Genomic DNA, 22,067 nt, shown 5'->3' with positions numbered 1-22,067 from the left:
CCCAAGGGTTCAGGCCTTCATGAATGGGTCTTTCGTTGTTAGAGTAGTGAGACTATTTAACGCTCTTCCCCCACCTCTAAGAACTTTCGAGGTTTCCTGCTATACATATCGGAAAAACCTTCTTCAACATTTTGCTAATAACCAATGATAAAATTATGTTTTTTTCCTGTTCCAGTAGTATCGTTTACCTGTTTCAATGCTGATACTGATTGTTATATAATAATGTAATTTTTTGTTTTTTTTTTGCCTGCTTTAAAACTTAGCTAAAAATTATTTATTATAAAAAAAAATAAAATAAATATATAAATAAATATTATTGTAATTTTGATCAATATTTTTATTATTTAACTATTTAACTTTTAATTTTAAGTCAAAAAAAAATGTATTGTAATTTTATTCGTCAATATTTTTATTATTTACCTTAAGTAATCATCATTATATTGTTTATGGAATGTCTGTATTGTATTAGTAGTTCTATTGTAATTTATCTTGCATCGGCCTTACGGCTTTAAATTACAAAATTGAGCAAATAAATGAAATGAAAAAAAAAAAAATGAGGGGTGTTCAGGTTTTTTAAATGCAAAATTGAAAGAAATACGTCAAGTTTATATTGACCAAATTTTGACCGTATCACCCTTTATATGTCAGACCGGTGACTTATCAGCCAACCTGTTATTTATTTTTTCTTCTGTGTTGTCAAGTATGGTCTTCCTTTGTATCTTTTTAATTCTATAACTTTCTTGAACTCTAGTAGAAACTGTCAGGTTCTTATTGAGCATTTCTCCCATGTAGTGCTTGAACGTTCTTTCTCAGTGCGTGTGACAAGGTTATGGAATTTACTGCCTCACAATCTAAAAACTTTCTCAGCTAGTCCTTCTTCATTTAAGCGTAAACTCTTATTACATTTGTCGAATATTTGTCATAGTACTTTGTTGGGCTCTGATACTGACAATTTATTTCCTACTGTTTATACAAATAACATATTAGGTCAAAATTTACTTTTTATTAAAAGATTGCGCGCTAGGTTAGGTTAAGAGTTAGTTTTAAGCAATTTGCTTTGAATTGTATTAAATTTATGAACATTTCGCCCATAGAGGCGTTGGTTGATTAAATGAATATATAAATAAATTTTGGTAGATTGATTTGGTCTCGAGTGGCAACCGTGTGGGCGAATCCAACGACATCTATAGACAAAATACGAAAACACACAAAACACGAATACCCATTTTATCAAAAAAGAGTTGCAAATGACGGTATTCTCTGGCAGAGCTTTAACTAAGCTATTATGTACAATTATTAATTATCTTCAATAATATGATGTATTTATTGAAAACATATTAAAAACGATGAAATAATCACATTGTATGTATATTTAGTTCAAACCGATAACCTTGCGTTTGACATTTGAGACATGAAACAGTATGTGTAAATCCAAAATAGGATTTTTATTTATAACTATCTACCTAATATTAATAATTAAATGAATTAAAAAAAAAACTCTTTCTTCTCTTTTTGCAAATTACAGTTATGGCTCTTTATCAAGAAGTTCATCCAGAGTATGCTTCCTATTTATATTTAATGGCTCCCATATCATTGGCCATTTTAAATCCCGTGGGCTTGATATTAATGGAAATTGCAAAAATATCGAAAAACAAAACGGAACAAGTAAGACAAACTTACAGTTTCTAATACATTTTATCTGTGACATTTCCATTGTTTTTTTTTTCTTTAGATTCAAAATCCACCCTTATGTCCCGAAACATGTCCAGCCGAACAAATGGTCAAACGTAATCGTTTGTTGAACGATAAAACTCTATTGGTTTTGAATACCATTAAGTCCTTGTTTTTCAATCCTTTACTCTTAATGACTGTATTGGGTGTAGCTGGATCTTTTATTTTTTCCAATGGTCTTCCCGAAATGTTGGCCAGTGTTTTACGTGTTTTTGGACAATCATTTTCGGCAACCGCTTTATTTTTATTGGGCTTAAAAATTGTTGGTCAAGGAAGTTCAGTAATGAAAGGTTCTGAATTTTTATTACCTGGTATTTTAATTTTGGTAAAAATGTAAGTAATGAGTTATTAGTTTGATTTTTGAATGTTTCTTGTAATTTGGCATATTTTTTTGTTTTTCTTTCTTTGCAGTTTGGTCCTACCTTTAGTTTGCCGTCAAACTGTTAACATCATGCAAGCTGGCAGTGATTTTAACGATACCACTGAATTGAGCACATTTGGTTTTCTCTATGGTACATTTCCCGCTGCCCCAGGAGCTTTTGTCATTGCATCACAATATAACATTGAAGTTGAATTGGTAGGTATTCAAATTAATTATAACTTAGACGATCTATATTTGGTATGATGATATGAATGAGAGTTGGCCCTGTCAAGATTCAGAGACAACCGCTTTAATGAAAACAAGTAAGGAAAGTCTAAAGTCGGACGGGGCCGACTATATTATACCCTGCACCACTTTGTAGATCTAAATTTTCGATACCATATCACATCCGTCAAATGTGTTGGGTGCTATATACAAAGGTTTGTGCCAAATACATACATTTAAATATCACTCGATCTGGACAGAATTTGATAGACTTCTACAAAATCTATAGACTCAAAATTTAAGTCGGCTAATATACTAGGGTGGAACACAATGTTAGTAAAAAACAAGTAAGGAAAGTCTAAAGTCGGGCGGGGCCGACTATATTATACCCTGCACCACTTTGTAGATCTAAATTTTCGATACCATATCACATCCGGAAAATGTGTTGGGGGCTATATAAAAAGGTTTGTTACAAACTTGTTTTTATTGTATTCGACCTGTATTTGATTTTTCCAATTAATGAATTGTTGATTGAAACGAGCTCGAGGTCTGTATTTTTTAATTTATTTTTTTATTCAATATTTCGTCTTTTCATTGAAAGACTTCATCGGGAAAATTATTGAAAACAACAAAATATTACACCCACTATTGAGTAGAACCTAACGACACAGCGTCTGTTGTCATACTTTGTCCCAAATACATGCATTTAAATATCACTCGATTTGGACAGAATTTGATAGACTTTTACGAAATCTATAGACTCAAAATTTAAGTCGGCTAATGCACTAGGGTGGAACACAATGTTAGTAAAAAAATATGGGAAACGTTTAAATCTGAAGAAGTTTTGAGGAAACTTCGCAAAAGTTTATTTATGATTTATCGCTCGATATATATGTATTAGAAGTTTAGGAAAATTAGAGTCATTTTTACAACTTTTCGACTAAGCAGTGGCGATTTTACAAGGAAAATGTTGGTATTTTGACCATTTTTGTCGAAATCAGAAAAACATATATATGGGAGCTATATCTAAATCTGAACCGATTTCAACAAAATTTGACACGCATAGTTATAATGCTACTTCTACTCCCTGTGCAAAATTTCAACTAAATCGGAGTTAAAAATTGGCCTCTGTGGTCATTTGAGGGTAAATTGGGCGAAAGCTATATATGGGAGCTATATCTAAATCTGAACCGATTTCAACCAAATTTGACACGCATAGCTATAATGCTACTTCTACTCCCTGTGCAAAATTTCAACTAAATCGGAGCAAAAAATTGGCCTCTGTGGGCAAATGAGTGTAAATCGGGCGAAAGCTATATATGGGAGCTATATCTAAATCTGAACCGATTTGGCTGATATTTTGCAAGTTTTTCGGAGACTCATCAAATATTCGGATGTACGGAATTTGAGGAAGATCGGTTGATATACACGCCAATTATGATCACATCGGTGAAAAATATATATGGCAAAATCAATAGGGATCGTCTTTGAGCCGCAACAGGACCCTATACCAAATTTTAGGACAATCGGACTAAAACTGCGAGCTGTACTTTGCACACAAAAATACACCAGCAGACAGACAGACAGACAGACGGACATCGCTAAATCGACTCAGAATTTAATTCTAAGACGATCGGTATACTAAACGATGGGTCTCAGACTTTTCCTTCTTGGCGTTACATACAAATGCACAAACTTATTATACCCTGTACCACAGTAGTGGTGAAGGGTATAAATATGGAAAATATTTAAATCTGAATCAATTTTAAGGAAACTTCGCAAAAGTTTATTTATGATTTATCGCTCGATATATATGTATTAGATGTTTAGGAAAAATAGAGTAATTTTTACAACTTTTCGTATAAGCAGTGGCGATTTTACAATGAAAATATTGGTATTTTGACCATTTTTGTCGAAATCAGAAAAACAATTCAATTCAATTCATTTTATTCATCCAAAATTTCATAGGTTTACATATAGTATTGAAGACAATTTTGAGATTTTATCTATAAGATATTGCAACCAGCGATGCCATGCGTAGGGAAAAATCCTTTTTTGTAGTGATTTTTTCCTAAAATTACAACTGTAGGGAAAAAAGAACAGATTTTTCATTTTTTATACAAATGTAGGGAATTTTTCCAATTTTCAGATTTTACTACATTTTGCAACAAGAAGAGTACTTTTGCTTAATATTTCAAATATTATAAGACACAAAATATATGGTAGTCAAGGCATCAACTAATTGAATACGTAATTTACCGTCAACGATGTTATTGTAAAGATATTTAGAAAAGGTCAGCGGTATCGTTAAAATATTTTCTTTTTTTGCTTTTTTTACTTTTTACTTTTGCAAGAATGAACGCTTCCATTTAGGTAAAAATAAACAGGCGATGGCTTCCCCAATTTGGTGCTTCCCAATATTTTCTAATACAAAGATCACTTCAGCAGTGCCTTTGTGGTTCGCTTATATAAATGTAGAATATTTATTCCGGAATATCTTTAAATAACTATTTTACACTGTTTACCTATGGGCAAATTACATTCATAAGAGTTTTTCATTTTTTAAAAAAATGTCATCTACCAAAACCATTTCAGCGAAATTTAGAAAACAACCTTTTGTGCAAATTGGCTCACTGTTGAATTAAAGGATTGGCTAGAAAATTACGATTTTAAATGTCTGAAGAAACACGCGGTCACAAGAAAAGTGCTGGTATTGTTAAAAATGAGCAATGATGTTGCAAAGTTTGAAATCTGATTAAGAATGTCAGCATTAATATTATTGCCCGTTTGATCCCTTTATTGAAGGATATAGTCCCTGACTATTAATTTTGAAGAAATATTTTTTATTTTCTTGCCATATTTGTTTGAATTTAGTAAATTTTTTACCGTAACGAAAAATGTAGGTGTTTAAAGTTGAGGTTATGGGGGGATTGGTGACGGCAACTGTTGTTAGAGAGAGAGAGAGTAGTGGACACCAATTCCTGGAGTAGAGTGTGTGGACTGTATAACAGATTGCGGAGGAGGCACTAGGAGAATTGTGGTAGATCAGTATGTGGTATAAATTCTCAGTGGATGAGAAAATATACCATCAAGTTTAGCAACGCAGAGATAGGGAAAGATTTGGAAATAAAAAGACAGGAGTTACAATTTTGAAGTGTGATTGGTTTATTTGGGGGTATGCTCACCGTTCGAGATATAGAGAAGAATAGACCGAATTCAATTTATTTAACAAGCTAAGAAACTTTTAGGAATATCGATTAATCTTAAATTACAACTTCATGGATTTTTCATTAACAATAGTTCATAATAGTTTAGTTCAGATGCAAAAATTCAATAATTCATAGTAGTTCAGTACAGAAACAAAATTCGATGAAATAAGAAATTCAATATATAAATATAAGTCTAAACATTGGTTTAGACATTAGACAACAATTTTTGGGTGTAGGGAAAAAAGGGAATTTTTGGGAACCGCGTAGGGAATTTTCAAAAAACTTCCTGACATCACTGATTGCAACAAATAAATACTATATTTAAATGTATGCTAACTTATTTAATATATTATATATTTATTGTATTAAGTTAGATTTTGTAGGAAAAAACCCTTAATTTAATTTCTCTGTAAATTAGCGTGAGAGTAAAGGTGAATATAGATAAATTATTTTGAAAAGATAATTTATTATATATCATTTACTCAAAGCTTGGTGATGTCATAGTTTGGAGTAGGAATTACTATAATTCTAAACAATCTCTCATTACTTCGTAAGGAGAGTCTATTATTTTGTTGAAGAAATTGGTACTTTGTCTATCTATGTATTCTTTAAAATGTTCATATCCTGTTTTATTATGTAGATGAAAAGTTGAATATCTCCATGGTTTGTTGTTTATCACTTTCAGGCATTTGTTTTGAATGATTTGCAACTTTTTCGTATGGATTTTGGCAGCGTTATGCCATACAGGAGCAGCGTAGGACATAATCGGCCTTATTACACATTTGTATAATAAATTTTTATTTCTGTTATTTAATTTTGAACGTTTGTTGAGTAAAGGCCACAGAGAACGGAAGGCCTTAGTTGCTTCTGCACAGGTAGATTCGATATGTCTCCGAAATAAGAGTTTCTCGTCCAATATGACCCCAAGGTACTTGATTTCTTTGCCAATTCTGATTTCGTTTTGATTAAAGGTAAGAGGCCGCTTCGGGAGTCGTTTGGGTGACTTGTTGAATGGAAAATAATGGACTGGGTTTTCCCATGATTAATTTTGATTTTCCATTTTTGAAAATAATTGTTACATATTGTCAAACTTTTTTCCATTTTTTTTTCAAAAATGCACTGGTAAGTTTGCTTTTACTTATTAGTGCCGTATCATCTGCATAGTAGGCAACATCGAAGTTTTTCGTAGCTTTGAAATCTGAGGTATAAAGGTTATATAAAATTGGCGATAAAATTGACCCTTGAGGGAGACCAGCAGGGATTGGCTTTAGTGAAGAGGTACAGTTATTAACGGATACTGCGAATGATCTATTGGAGAGAAAATCGGCAATAATTTTACAGAGGTATTTGGGGATATTCATAGAAATCATTTTAAATACTAGTTCGTTATGCCACACTGTATCGAAGGCCTTCTCGATGTCCAAAAGTACCACTCCTGTCGATCTCTTCTGGCGTTTATTTGTGATGATTTTATTGTGTATTCTTTTTACTTGGTGAACGGTACTGTGTTATCTTTTAAAGCCGAATTGCTCTTTAGCCAAGAGGTTGTGTTCTGTGATATAATCGTTGAGTCTGAAGAAAATACATTTTTCATACACTTTACCTAGATTGCTTAGTAGACTGATAGGTCTATAGCTGGAGGGATTTTTTGTTGGTTTATTTGGTTTTGGAATTGCGATAACTTTGGCTCTTTTGAAAGCTTGGGGAAATAATTAAGCCGTATGCAGCTATTAAAAAGTGTAACAAGTTTTTTTTACACCGCTTTCTGGCAGATTTTTCAGGAGCATGTTGGGTATTTCGTCAAAACCGGGAGATTTAGTTAACTTTAGCTTAGATAGTATGAGAAGTGTCTAAACTTATGAGTTTAGACTTACATCTTGTATATCACCTATTGTTTATTACGTTTGAATAATCAAAGATGCTTTGAATTACTAGATTTAAAACCACTGTATATTATTGTGAATTGTTCATTCATGGTTAAAATATTTCATGGCAAGTAAATGTAGAACAAAACAACCACTTACATATCTGCATTTCAACGGTGAGCACACACTACCCAAATACATTTGAATTCAAAATCTTAACACTCCCTCTTTTATTTCTCTACCTCTTGTACGTGATATCTCTTTCGAGAGATGTTATGTCTGGTTCAGCGCATCAATCTGAATTCTTCTTCTGTCATTGAAGCCCCCTCCCGTCTCTGAAGTTTACCCAAGCGACCTGCTCCATACATACAGTCCACTTGCCTTGCGGACCTCGGTACAGCACATCACTACTCTCGTCCCGACTCCCACTCTTTCATATCATAACATGGTCCATTCGAGAAGAGAAACCTCGAGGCAGAGACGATCATCTTCAATTGGAGAGAATTCAAGGTAAACGCTAACCACTCCCTACTCATAAGAATTAGTCCAAAAAATCGATTAACGAAGACGGATGTATGAGATTAAACGGCAATTTCGATCGGAGAAAAACGTGACAGTATTAAAACGTTTCAAAAGCGCATTTATTCTCGCATTTATTGTTCGTTCGAAACTTTTAATTAAGAAGTAGAAATATTTGAAAACTAATGATTGAGGTTCAAAATAAAAGTGCTAAAACGTTTGACATTTTAAAACGGTGAAAAGATAATTTAATACAATTTTTAAAAGTGGTTAAAACCAAAGGAATCAAAATAAGTTTTCGGATAAGGCTAGCACAAAATTTCTCTTTCGGTTCGTTAAAAAGGTACAAAAATTTTACGCAATATATGTTTTATTTAAAAAGTGCATATTATGGAACGCGGGAAATGCGATGATGATGGAGTAGACTAACTCGTAATTACGTAATTGTTAACTCTGCAGAGAAAAAAATTGCCACAGAAATCTTCAAAAGAAAGATCTACAAACACGATAACTACGAGCAATTTATTTAAGCATTATAGAAATGTCTCTAAAATTTTTCAAAACAATGGCTAACAATTGCATCCGTCCGTCCGAAAAAACAAGAGAAATCATGGTTCGATGAAATTATTCTAACAAAAGCAATACATTTTTTCCAAAATACATAAATACCCAGAATTCTACAAAAAGTTCCTTTAAACCCGTTATACTAAATTTGGAATTTATCAAATTTACAGTTATACAAAAAAAACGAAAAGGAATAGATAATGACAAATAATGAAATGCGAGAAGAAATTGTTCCTTCTTTTCTTTAGATTTTCATAGAAACAAAGTGGCAGAAATTCCACATTACACCATTTTATTTAAAAACCGTTATTAAAGATCGCAACAAAAAGTCCAAATGTCATTTGGTAATATGTTAGCCCCGCCCCCGCATATAACATAATTTTTTAACTTATGTTCGTATTTTCTATTCCTCTTTATCACTGCCATAAATTAGCAACTCGCTTAGCTCTTGCATCTCGCTCTGGGAGAAATGGAAATAAGGAAGAATAGTAAGACAAGTATATGCTCAAAAAAGGAGTTAAAGAGAGAGAGAGAGAAGAATAATCCAGTGATGCTTTCAAAAATGTTAGAAGGAAACTACGATAAATAGAATCGACTTTATTTTGTTAAAAGAAATGAAATAGCTTAATTGCCATAAACAAAATCTTGGGAAGATAATTAATAAATTACAATTTTTGGCGGAAGCTGTTACAATGTCAATTGGATTCAACGAAAATAAAATTCCGATTTTATTCCGATTTCGTGTTCAACATTGTTGTCTCACCATCAATTTCCTTGACGTTCGCTAATTTCTTATTTCTCTTAGTTTACCCCTCAGTGTGACAACTATCAAAGTGCATAAAATAAGAAAGAGCAACAAAATCCTATTTCTCAAATAAAGAGTATTTGAGGAATATGAAATTAACCTAGTGATTTATGAGAAATTGATTTATTTCTTCTAATCATTCTCTTGTGGATTTATTATCATAAACAAGACAACAACAAAACAAAAAAAAAAAATAAAGACAAAAGCAAAAAAGAAGAGGAAAGATTAGTTAAGACTTATTCGGAGTAAACAATTACAGTGCAGATAACTACAATAATCAATCAGTTAATACATAATAATAAGAACCGGGTTCGGATTCGGGTAATTTACGGTATTACGGTTTCGGTTAACAAATAAATTTAATTTAGGTCTGAACTCAGCACGGAAAATAAGGTATTGTTTTCATAAAATGTCTTAGAAACATTAACAATTTATTAATACTAACCCCTACATGTTTATTACACTGCTCATATACTTTTGGAAAATAATCTCATATCCATCACAATTCTCGACTGTCAAATCACAATAGAACAGTATCTCTTAAAAAGTTTATTACACCTTAATACTCACATACACAAAAAGGTTTTGCTCTACAACCAGCACGCACAGTGCTTCAAATCTATCGATTCGGTACTGATGGAAAAGGCTTAAAAAGTCTCGACGAATTTTCCATTGCTTCCATGGCTTGGATATTGAGTCAGAGCCAAGGAAGCAATAATCTGAGGATATATTCAAAACGAAGTTCCCTTTAAAATTTAATGGATACGACGAAACAAAATTTAATATAGTGGGTTTTCCCTCTGTTTCAAAACGAAATATCGGATTGATTCGTATGCAGCTTAAAATAATACAACACGATTCAAGTACAAATAAAGGTACATGTCGTGGGAAAATTACCTCTTAGATCAATTTTAATGTTTTTTTAATGGTTTTCAACTTTATAATCAAAGGACAAACACGTCAAAATTAAAAAACGATATCTAAAAAATTACTAAGCACGTACAGTGCATCGATTGTATCCCACACTGAATAATTATACTGCAAATAATAAGTATGTGCCATCGAAATTAAAACGGGGAAAAATGCTATTTATCTTAATTGATTAAAACACAGGGTTGGGCTTTGTGGCCAGTGTTACCCGTTATACCAAAGGGAAAATTGTCAATCGGACAATTAAAAAACTGCTTAAATGTAATAGCTAATTTAAATCAATTTATTTGTATACAATTTTCCAAGCTAATACACTAACAACAATTTAAAAATTATTTTACACTCTATGCTATTTACAAATTTAAAATTGATGGGTTTTACGGGTTTATACTAAAGTTGGGAAGAAATTGTTGAAAAAGTGAAACACTGGGATTTATGAATTATATGATCTGAAATTTATAATGGTCCTAAATGTAGTTGGTTCGTTTGGTATGAATCACTAGCATCAACGGCAATTTTTATTTTATCACAATCTCTGAACGGAAAGGTCCACGAAACTAATTTACTTTGCCCTGCATTTTTAAATGGTTTACAATCAACCTATCGCTATATGATCCCTAATGATCTGTAGCCTTTATACTTTACAAATTTGGATTTACAATCAATCCAAATGTAGCACTTGCCTACATTTCCAAAGGGTTTACAATTAACCTACAGGTTTATGATCCCTCATGATCAATACCTCAATTTGCATTATATTTTTATTACTCGGAAGATTGGTTTCAATTACGGACTTTTCAAACATTGAGGTTTACAATTAACCTATTCGCTATACTGATCTCATTCATTCGAAGTTTATTTTTATGTTTGCTATTCCCACACGGGTTTTAATTGACCGACTAACCATTTGGGATACTGGATTTTTGCAGTTCGTATGGTCGAGCTACACAGGGAGAACAGAATTTCGGGTTAATTCTCATCAGCAGATGAGATTTGGGAATCCAATTACTCAATTTTGATTTGGAGTAGTAATCGAACTCGTATGCCCAATTACTGCGTTCGCAATTTGGTATTTTATAAATATATTAAAGGTGGAAATTATGAAATACACAACCCTGAATTGGTTCCATAATTAAATTTATTAATATCCATAATTAAATCTACAACCGTTCTTTGAAAGTGTAAATGTAATTACACTGTATAATGAATATATGTGGAACATTTGAATGGAAACTGTTATAATTTTCTGTGTATGATTAACCCTTGTATGGCACGTGACTTTGTGATACGGGATTAAGATACGCATCTCATATATACCTGAAATAACTGACAATAACTAAGGGATTTTCGAGGGACCGAGACTATAAATTCTCTACAAATACAAGTTTAAATGTTATATTAGCTGATGTGATATCTACGCGGATTATTAGAGAATTACATCTTGTTTTACTCTCGAAGAGAAACTCGGTAATTTGTTGGGAACCAAGTGATAAGTTGAACTTTCGATCACTTTAACCTTTGTTACCCCGATCTTAATAGCTTTGCGAAATGGATCCTCCTCCAAGCAAAGAATCTACTTCTGGTAGTTCGGACACCAGATGTTCCCATATGTCGGACGATTCATCTAGCGTTTCTGGAACTAAGCCTTCCCCTACATACGAAAGATTTTTGTTTGCCTATAATCATTTGATCGGATTTTGCTCTACATTCGATACCATTGATATACAAGATCAGACAGCCTCTGCCCTTGAAGTTAGGCTTGAGGACCTGGATCGGAGGTGGAATAAACTCCAAATTATCTATGAAGATCTTTTATTATCTCCAGATCTTGTCAATGCCCAGCAATCCAAGGAGAATGCAAGGGTTAACTTTGATAACTGCGCGGAGGCCTATTATGGGACAAGATCGAGGATTATCGATATATTAAGAATCTCGGGAGTCCCCAATACTCAGAACATTACTTTTAGACGTCGCACGGCTCCACTGGACCCACATGAGAATGGTAATCAGGTCTCCAATAACTCGAGTGTGTGTATAAAAGTTCCCCCATGCGACACTGAGGTGTTTGGTGGTAGCTACGAAGATTGGCCATCTTTTCGTGACATGTTCACGGCCGTTTACGTAAACCACCCCAAGCTCACAGCAGCCCAAAAGCTCTATCATTTGAGGAATAAGACAAAGGGTAATGCTGGCGCGATTGTTAAACGATATTCTTTATGTGACGAGAATTTTGAGCATGCATGGAATGCCCTTAAGTCACGGTTTGAAAACAAGCGAGTACTGGTGGATAACCAGTTAAAGATCTTGTTTAACATTCCAGCGGCGAAGACAGAGAATAGCGAATCGCTTCAAAAGATTCACTCCACTGTTAATGACTGTCTCTGCACACTAAGAAGTTTGGGAATAATTGTGGATGACTGGGATCCCATTTTGATATATTTGGTATCAACCAAGCTTCCGGAGGAAACGATATCCCAATGGGAACAGTCGTTAAGATCACATCGCGATCTGCCCAGCTGGTCTCAAATGGACCAATTCCTCATAAATAGATTTGAAGTTGTAGAAAGAATAGCAAGTTTCAAGTCTGCAAGAGAACGCCACAATCTTCCCACACGTAATGTTCCCACGAATATGAATACTATACAGTCATACACATCACAGGAAAAGCTAGATTCGGCGTGCCAGTTGTGCAATAAAAAACACAATGTACGCGTTTGCCCCGAATTTCGAAAATTCTCACCTCAGGAAAGAATTGATTTTGTTTTCAAAAACAAAATGTGCAACAATTGTCTTTCTGACTCGCACACGAAATCCAGATGTAAGAGCAAATACACTTGCTTAACATGCAAGAAGCATCATCACACTTTATTACATTTGGATCGAACCCAGCAGACGATTGAAAACCAGAGGCAAAGATCCTCTGCTTCTACTGGTGTGAATAACGCGGCTAGTATTCAGGATAATATGAGACCCAGCACTGAGAGTCCTTCTACGTCGCAACAGGCATGTGCACAAATTCAAGCCAATTTCTCATTGAACAATGAAACCATTTTACTTCGCACAGCTTTGGTGCAGCTGGATTATCAAGGCGAACTATTTACGATTCGGGCACTAATTGACCCGGGGTCTCAAAGAACATTCCTTTCGGAAAGAATTCGAAAGTGGTTGAATGTTCCCTATCGCAACTCTCTCTTTGAAATCAGTGGAGTTGGTGAGATAATTCAAAAAGCTGATAAGGAGTGCGAATTAACCCTCTATTCCCAAAAGCATGATTTTCGATTTGTTATTTCTGCCATTGTCCTCCCCAAACTCACAAAGAAATTACCATCTGTATCTTTTGATGTTACATACTCTCAGGGACTCAGAGAGCTCGATCTAGCAGATCCCAACTTCAATAAATCTTCGAATGTTGACTTGATACTCGGCAACGACTCGGAAAGATTTATAAATATTGAGGGGATAAAGAAGAATATTTGTGGACAGGCTTCCGCGTACAATACAATTTTTGGATGGGTTCTCAGCGGTCCAATGGTAGCGGGAAAAGTTAGTTCATTTACGACAAATGTTGTTACATCTGAGGACGGAAAAATTAGTGAAATACTTCGGAAATTTTGGGAAATTGAGGAAATTCCCGAAATCCCAATACGCTCGTCTGAAGATAAATATTGTAACGATTATTATGATGCAACTACTTCTCGGGACACAGATGGTCGATACGTAGTTCGACTCCCTTTTAAACCGGAGTTTCCCGACACTTTGTCCCTTGGTTCATCCCGCTTTCTCGCTCTTGGGCAATACGCAAGATTGGAAAAGTCTTTGTCCGCTGATCTCGTTCTAAAGGAACAATATCACTCAGTTCTAAACGAATATGTCTCTTTAAACCACATGGAAGAAACTTCCTCCCTGGAAATATCTGCAGAAGGTAAATTTTTCTCATTTTACCTCCCACATCACGCGGTTATACGCCCTGAACATAAATCTACCAAAGTAAGGGTTGTTTTCAACGCGTCCCGTAAAACGAAATCTGGCCATTCGTTAAATAGCGTCCTTTATACTGGACCCACTTTACAAAACGACTTGATATCCACAATTCTCAACTGGAGAAAATACAAGTACGTTTATTGTGCAGATATACAAAAAATGTACCGTCAGATAAAGGTACATCCCTCAGACAGACAATATCAGCGTATTTTATTTCAAGATAATGCAAATGGTCCAATCAAAGATTTTCAATTAAATACTGTAACCTTTGGTGTAAATTGTGCACCCTTCTTAGCGATAAGAACCCTTCTACAACTTGCTTCCGACTCGGAGAAGCAATTCCCACATATAGCTAAGATCTTACGCAAAGAAACTTATGTCGATGACGTATTGTCGGGAGGTTTTTCAATCGAAGAAACTGTTAAATCCCAAAATGACCTTATTAATGTGCTCAATTCAGCTGGGTTTCCGCTGAAAAAATTTACCGCAAACAACCCAGATTTACTTACTCATCTTTCCAAAGGGGATTTATATGATTCTGAGTTGTTGAGCCTCTCCGAGAAAAGTTCCACTAAAACACTTGGAATAAAGTGGAATGCTCTTCAGGACCAATTTTCATATTCGTCTGATCCCATACAATTTGACTTGAACCCAACAAAGCGCAAAATACTTTCTAATGTGGCCAAATTTTTTGACCCTGCGGGATGGATAACCCCAATTCTAATCCGTTCAAAAATACTTATGCAGCGACTTTGGCTGGAGGGAACAGACTGGGATGAGCCCATAAGCTCAGAATCACAATCCACTTGGAATGTCTTACACTCTGATTTGGCTAAAATTGATGACATTGTGATACCACGATGGATACATTGCACACAGGCAGATAAAATCGACATTCATGGATTTTGTGATGCTTCAAAATCTGCTTACTGTGCATGCATCTATATTCGTGTACAAACTAATTCTCAAGTGTTCTGCAACTTACTGACAGCTAAAAGTAAGGTGGCTCCCATAAAACCTGTGACATTACCCAAATTAGAACTTAATGGCGCTTTGTTATTAGCCAAACTTACAAGATTTGTTCTTCAGATTTTTGATACGGATATTAATTCGGTTACTCTTTGGACGGACGCATCCATTGTGCTGGGATGGCTCTCTAAACCGCCGTTATCGTGGGAAACTTACGTGGCGAACCGAACATCTCAGATCCACGACTTGGTCACAAATGGAAAGTGGCGATATGTGCCCACCAACGACAATCCTGCGGATCTGGGAACCCGCGGCTGTTCGCTTCAAGACCTTAAGTCCAACTCTCTTTGGTGGAATGGACCTACCTGGCTAACTACTGCTGATTCTAAATGGCCTAAGAAAAACCCCTTAATTGTTCCCCCAGAACCGCAGAGACTTAGGACTCTTCATGTTTCGTCTAAAGAAGATGATATCTTACTACGATTCTCTTCATATGCAAGAGCCCTAAGAGTTCTTTCGTATGTCTTCAGGTTTTATCATGCGACTCATCCAAATTTCAGAAGTAATTCTAAACCGACTTCCGTGAATTTGACACTAGACGAGTTACAATTTGTTAAAACTCGGTTAATAGTGCTCTCCCAGAGAAAATTTTTCCCAGAAGAGTACTATGCACTCATGAACTCTAAACCCATTTCTTGTAAGGGCAATTTGTCCACGTTGAACCCATTCTTAGATTCAAACTATGTCCTACGAGTAAATGGAAGGTTGTCTGATTCGTCACTTCCCTACAGGGAACGATACCCAATTATACTTCCAGGTAACTCTAGGTTATGCAGTTTGTATCTCTCACACTTGCACCTCTTTTTAGCTCATGCAGAATGCTCTCAGATGTGCAGATTCACTCAAACTGAGTTTTATATAGCGAGACTAAAACCCAGAGTCAAAAGTATAATTCACAAGTGTAAAGTTTGCATTCTATATAGACATAAACCGAGCTCGCAAATAATGGCTCCCTTACCTCCGGAGCGTTGTACATACTCCCCACCATTTCAAATAACGGGCGTAGATTTTGCAGGTCCTTTCGACCTCAAAAGTTCTGCTCTTCGGAACTCACCAATTATCAAAGGCTATGCATGTGTATTTGTTTGCTTCGCTACGAAGGCCGTACACCTTGAGGCATGCTCTGACTTATCTTCCGCAGCGTTCGAAGCCACATTTGCCCGGTTTGTTGGTAGGCGGGGGCTCCCCCAAAGGGTGGTATCTGACAATGGTAGGAACTTTTTGGGTGCAAGTAGAACCCTTTTGAGAGAATTTACTCAATTTTTGAAATCATCTTCAAATGATATTGGGGAACGGTACTCTGTCCACGGATTTGAATGGAAATTTATACCTCCTCACGCTCCTCACATGGGCGGCCTATGGGAAGCCGCCGTAAAAAGTTTCAAAATTCATTTTAAGAAACTTGCTGGATCCCATAAGTTCACATTCGAGCAGTTTTGCACTATATTAACTCGTATTGAAGGTGTATTGAATTCTCGCCCTATATCGGCAATTTCCGAGGATCCCACAGATTTGACAGCACTAACACCTGGTCATTTTTTAAGAGGTGCACCTTTAATGGCATTGCCAGAAACACTTTCGCCTAACATATCTCTAACGAATCGGTGGTTAAAGCTGAAGGCTCTCCATCATCAATTCGCTGTTAGATGGAAACAAGACTACTTAAAAGCGCTTCAAAAACGGTACAAATGGAAAAATACATTGCCAAATCTTAAACCAGGAGATTTAGTGGTTGTTATAGACGATGTACTCCCACCCAACGATTGGAGGTTGGGTCGAATCGAGAAGACATATCAGGGAACAGACAATAACGTTCGTGTGGCAGATATTAGAACTGTCACCGGCACCATTAAGAGACCCATCGCTAAACTATGTTATCTTCCATTCTCAGACTCGCCTGACGGAAATTAAGTATCTTAAGTAATGATTCGCTTGAATCTATGACACGTAGCTCAATTTAATAAACATTCTAGAAGTCGTTACCCATAATTCACTTGTTTCCCTTTCCAGAGTCTCAGCAACGCCAGGCATATATAGATGCAAACTCTGTAAAAAGTTCCATCCATTAAAAGTGTGCCCAAAATTCTTGTGGATGACGCCAAAAGAAAGGAAAAATCTTGTGCTCAAAGAAGTCTATTGCATAAACTGTCTGGCACGAAGCCACAGATTCCGGGACTGTAGATCAGCAAACATGTGCCGAAAATGCGGAAGACCACACCACACACTACTTCACGCCAGCTACCTTCAGGATGGAAGCAACCAACGAAATTTGAATGAATCCAGTAATCGGCAACGCAACCGAAATATGCAAAAGAGCAAACAAACCATCAAGAATCGGCAAGACATCAACAACCGCAGCAACAACTCAGAATCAGCCACATTGCAATCAAACCAAAACCAACAAATACTTTCAGAAGCGATTCGAGCACTCGCCTCGGTCTTATGTTCCAATCAGAAATAACATTCTCTGGCCCGGCGGTATGTCTAAACTTATGAGTTTAGACTTACATCTTGTATATCACCTATTGTTTATTACGTTTGAATAATCAAAGATGCTTTGAATTACTAGATTTAAAACCACTGTATATTATTGTGAATTGTTCATTCATGGTTAAAATATTTCATGGCAAGTAAATGTAGAACAAAACAACCACTTACATATCTGCATTTCAACGGTGAGCACACACTACCCAAATACATTTGAATTCAAAATCTTAACACTCCCTCTTTTATTTCTCTACCTCTTGTACGTGATATCTCTTTCGAGAGATGTTATGTCTGGTTCAGCGCATCAATCTGAATTCTTCTTCTGTCATTGAAGCCCCCTCCCGTCTCTGAAGTTTACCCAAGCGACCTGCTCCATACATACAGTCCACTTGCCTTGCGGACCTCGGTACAGCACATCACTACTCTCGTCCCGACTCCCACTCTTTCATATCATAACAAGAAGCATTTCGCTTTCTGTTATGAAATCGACGTTTTCCACAATAGGAGATATAGTTTTTATATTTTCACCAATGTTATTAATCTTATTTTCTGATGGGTGAACATAATTTAATGTTAGATAGTGCGACTGGGAAAAAGTATCAGCTAGAGAGTTCGCTTTTTCAACATCAGAAATTAAGTTGTTGTTGCCAACTTCTAAATGGGGCATTTGTTTTTTTACTTTTTCCTCTCAAGCTTTTACTCACTCACTGAACACCCCTCATTTTGAAGGTGTGTGTGTGTGTAGAATTTTGCTCCTATTTTGATTTTGGAATTCACTCTTCAGTTGTCAAAATGCCGTCCAAGCAAGAAGAGCAGCATATCAAAATTTTGCTCGCGCATCGCGAAAATCCGAGCTACTCGCACGCAAAGCTGTCAAAATCGCTAAAAGTTGCCAAATCATCCGTTACAAGTGTAATTAAAGTGTTTGGGGAACGTTTGTCGACAGCCAGGAAGTCTGGATCGGGGGGAAATCGAAAACCGGAAGCCGCTGAGACGACAAAGAGAGTTGCCGGTAGTTTCAAGCGAAACCCTAACCTCTCTCTTCGAGATGCCGCAAATAAGCTGGGTGTATCGTCTACAACCGTGCATCGAGCCAAAAAACGAGCCGGACTATCGACTTACAAGAAGTAGTGACTCCAAATCGCGATGATAAACAAAATACGACGGCCAAAGCGCGATCCCGGAGGCTGTACACGACGATGCTGACGAAGTTTGACTGCGTGGTAATGGACGACGAAACCTACGTCAAAGCCGACTACAAGCAGCTTCCGGGAAGGAGTTTTATACGGCAAAAGGAAGGGGAAAGGTAGCAGATATTTTCAAGCACATAAAACTGTCAAAGTTCGCAAAGAAATATCTGGTTTGGCAAGCCATCTGTACCTGTGGCTTGAAAAGCAGCATTTTCATAGCTTCCGGGACTGTCAACCAAGAAATTTACGTGAAAGAGAGTTTGAATAAACGTCTGCTGCCTTTCCTGAAGAAACACGGTTGTTCCGTACTGTTTTGGCCGGATTTGGCATCTTGCCATTGCGGTAAAAAGGCCATGGAGTGGTACGCCGCCAACAACGTGCAGGTGGTTCCCAAGGACAAGAACCCTCCCAACACGCCGGAGCTCCGCCCAATTGAGAAATACTGGGCTATTGTCAAGCGGAACCTAAAGAAGACCAAAAAAACTGTTAAGGACGAGCAGCAGTTTAAGGCAAACTGGCTTTCTGCGGCGAAGAAGGTGGACAAGGTGGCTGTACAAAATCTCATGGCAGGTGTCAAGCGTGAGGCTCGGCAATTCGGATTTGGAAAAGCGAAAGCCTAACTGAATATTTTTCCTGAATTTTATACTAATTGAACTTGAAAAAGAAATTTAATTTGATTTTTTAAATAAACGATTTCACCGATTTACACGCGTTTTCCCTTGACCAAATTTTGACCGTATCACCCTTTAATGTTTTAACATGTTAAACGTACTTCTTGTGCGAAATTTGAAGCAAATCACGGCAAAACTCTGGCTTTTGAGACCATATAAGTCCAAATCGGGCGAAAGATATATATGTGAGCTATATCTAAATCTGAACCGATTTTAACAAAATTTGACACACTTAACGATACTATTAAACTTACCCCATGTGCAAAATGTGAAGCAAATCACGGCAAAACTCTGGCTTTTGTGGCCATATAAGTTCAAATCGAACGAAAGATATATATGGGAGCTATATCTAAATTTGAACCGATTTCAATCAAATTCTACCCTCTGTGCAAAATTTCACGCAGATCGGTAGTAAACTTTGGCCTCTGTGGTCATATGAATCTAAATCGGACGAAAGATATATATGGGAGCTATATCTAAATCTGAACCAATTTTGCTGATATTTTGCAAGATTTTCGAGATTCATAAAATATTTGGATGTACGGTATTTCAAGAAAATCGGTTGATAAACACGCTAACTATGACCAAATCGGGGATAAATATATATGACAGCTATATCTAAATCTGAACCGATTTTTTCCAAATCCAATAGCGATTGTCTCTGTCCCAAGAAACGGCCCTATGCCAAATTTGAGGACGATCGGACTTAATTGCGAGCTGTACTTTGTGCACAAAATTACATATACAGGCAGACAGACGGACATCGCTAAATCGACTCAGAATTCAATTCTAAGCCGATCGGTATACTAAAAGATGGGTCCTTGACCACTATTTCTTGGCGTTACATACAAATTCACAAACTTATTATACCCTGTACCACAGTAGTGGTGAAGGGTATAAATAATATCAAGGGATTTGTAACTATATGAAAAGATGATGCACAGTGGGAGTTAAGAGGATTCAATTTGTAAGAAGAAAATTCCCAAATGTTTTCTCCATAAGAAGTTAGCATAAAGGGAATAAAATTGAGTTATCTCTCCCAACCAGATCTATACTAAAGGCTGTGGAAAAGTTCATTCGCCCGAACTGAAACATGTACAGTCTAAGCGTGTATAGATTTGTATCTGGCGTTTTCTTTTCAATGGTTCTATAGATCAAAAAAGAAACTATTGTGTTAATTTATATAATAGAGCAGCACTCAATGGCAACAGACTGAATAGTCTAACTGGCCTTAATATAAAGTGCTGGCACTGAACATAACCTAACCAAACCATGAACACAACGACGAAGCTATTAATATTATTCATTACTATCATTTATAGTTATTATACCCTCCACCATAGGATGGGGGGTATATTAACTTTATCATTCCGTTTGTAGCACATCGAAATATTGCTCTAAGACCCCATAAACTATATATTCTGGGTCGTGGTGAAATTCTGAGTCGATCTGAACATGTTCATCCGTCCGTCCGTCCATCTGTTGAAGTCACGCTAACTTCCGAACGAAACAAGCTATCGACTTGAAACTTGGCACTAGTAGTTGTTATTGATGTAGGTCGGGTGGTATTGCAAATGGGCCATATCGGTCCACTTTTACGTATAGCCCCCATATAAACGGACCCCCAAATTTAGCTTGCAGACCCTCTAAGAGGAGCAAATTTCATCCGATCCGGCTGAAATTTGGTACATGGTGTCAGCATATGATCTCTAACAACCATGCGAAAATTGGTCCACATCGGTTCATAATTAAATATAGCCCCCATATAAACCGATCCCCCGATTTGGCTTGCGGAGCCTCTAAGAGAAGCAAATTTCATCCGATCCGGCTGAAATTTGGTACATGGTGTGAGTATATGGTTTCTAAAAACCTTGCAAAAATTGGTCCACATCGGTCCATAATTATATATAGCCCCCATATAAACCGATCACCAGATTTGACCTCCGGAGCCTCTTGGAAGACCAAAATTCATCTGATTCAGTTGAAATTTGGTACGTGGTGTTAGTATATGGTCTCAAATACCCATGCAAAAATTGGTCGAAATCGGTCCATAATTATATATAGCCCCCATATAAACCGATCCCCAGATTTGACCTGCGGAGCCCCTTGGAAGAGCAAAATTCATCCGATTCGGTTGAAATTTGGTACGTGATGTTAGTATATGGTATCCAACAACCATGCAGGAATTGTTTCATATCAGGCCATAATTATATATATAGCCCCCATATAAACCGATCCCCAGATTTGACCTCCGGTGTCTTTTGGAGAAGCAAAATTCATCCGATCTGGTTGAAATTGGTACGTGGTGGTAGTATATGATATTTAACAACCATGCCAAAAGTGGTCCATATCAGTCCATAATCATATATAGCCCCCATATAAACCGACCCCGAGATTTGGTTTTGGAGCCTCTTGAAGGAGCAAATTTCATCCAAGTGAGTTGAAATTTGGTACATTGTGCTAGTATATGGCCGTTAACAACCATGCCTAACTAGGTCTA

General features: G+C 36.3%; 2 protein-coding genes across 2 annotated transcripts in view; both read left to right on the top strand.

Moving 5' to 3' along the window:
- The window catches only part of anchor (integral membrane protein GPR155 homolog anchor), a 78,917-nt gene that overhangs the window by 45,838 nt on the left and 11,012 nt on the right, over positions 1-22,067 (top strand). The window contains exons 3-5 of the mRNA XM_075304133.1: positions 1,526-1,665; positions 1,733-2,064; positions 2,143-2,308. Coding sequence (XP_075160248.1) covers positions 1,526-1,665; positions 1,733-2,064; positions 2,143-2,308 — 638 coding nt within the window. The remainder of the gene's footprint in view (positions 1-1,525; positions 1,666-1,732; positions 2,065-2,142; positions 2,309-22,067) is intronic.
- LOC142233277 (uncharacterized) lies at positions 7,381-17,937 on the top strand. The gene is made up of 2 exons (XM_075304134.1): positions 7,381-7,901; positions 17,230-17,937. The coding sequence occupies exons 1-2, from the start codon at positions 7,837-7,839 to the stop codon at positions 17,678-17,680; spliced, it is 516 nt and encodes a 171-aa protein (XP_075160249.1). The 5' UTR covers positions 7,381-7,836; the 3' UTR covers positions 17,681-17,937.

The sequence above is a fragment of the Haematobia irritans genome, chromosome 4, assembly GCF_050003625.1.
Source record: "Haematobia irritans isolate KBUSLIRL chromosome 4, ASM5000362v1, whole genome shotgun sequence".
NCBI classification, from domain to species: domain Eukaryota; kingdom Metazoa; phylum Arthropoda; class Insecta; order Diptera; family Muscidae; genus Haematobia; species Haematobia irritans.
The sequence above is the reverse complement of the archived record's forward strand: the minus strand, read 5'-3'. Positions and strand labels throughout refer to the sequence as shown.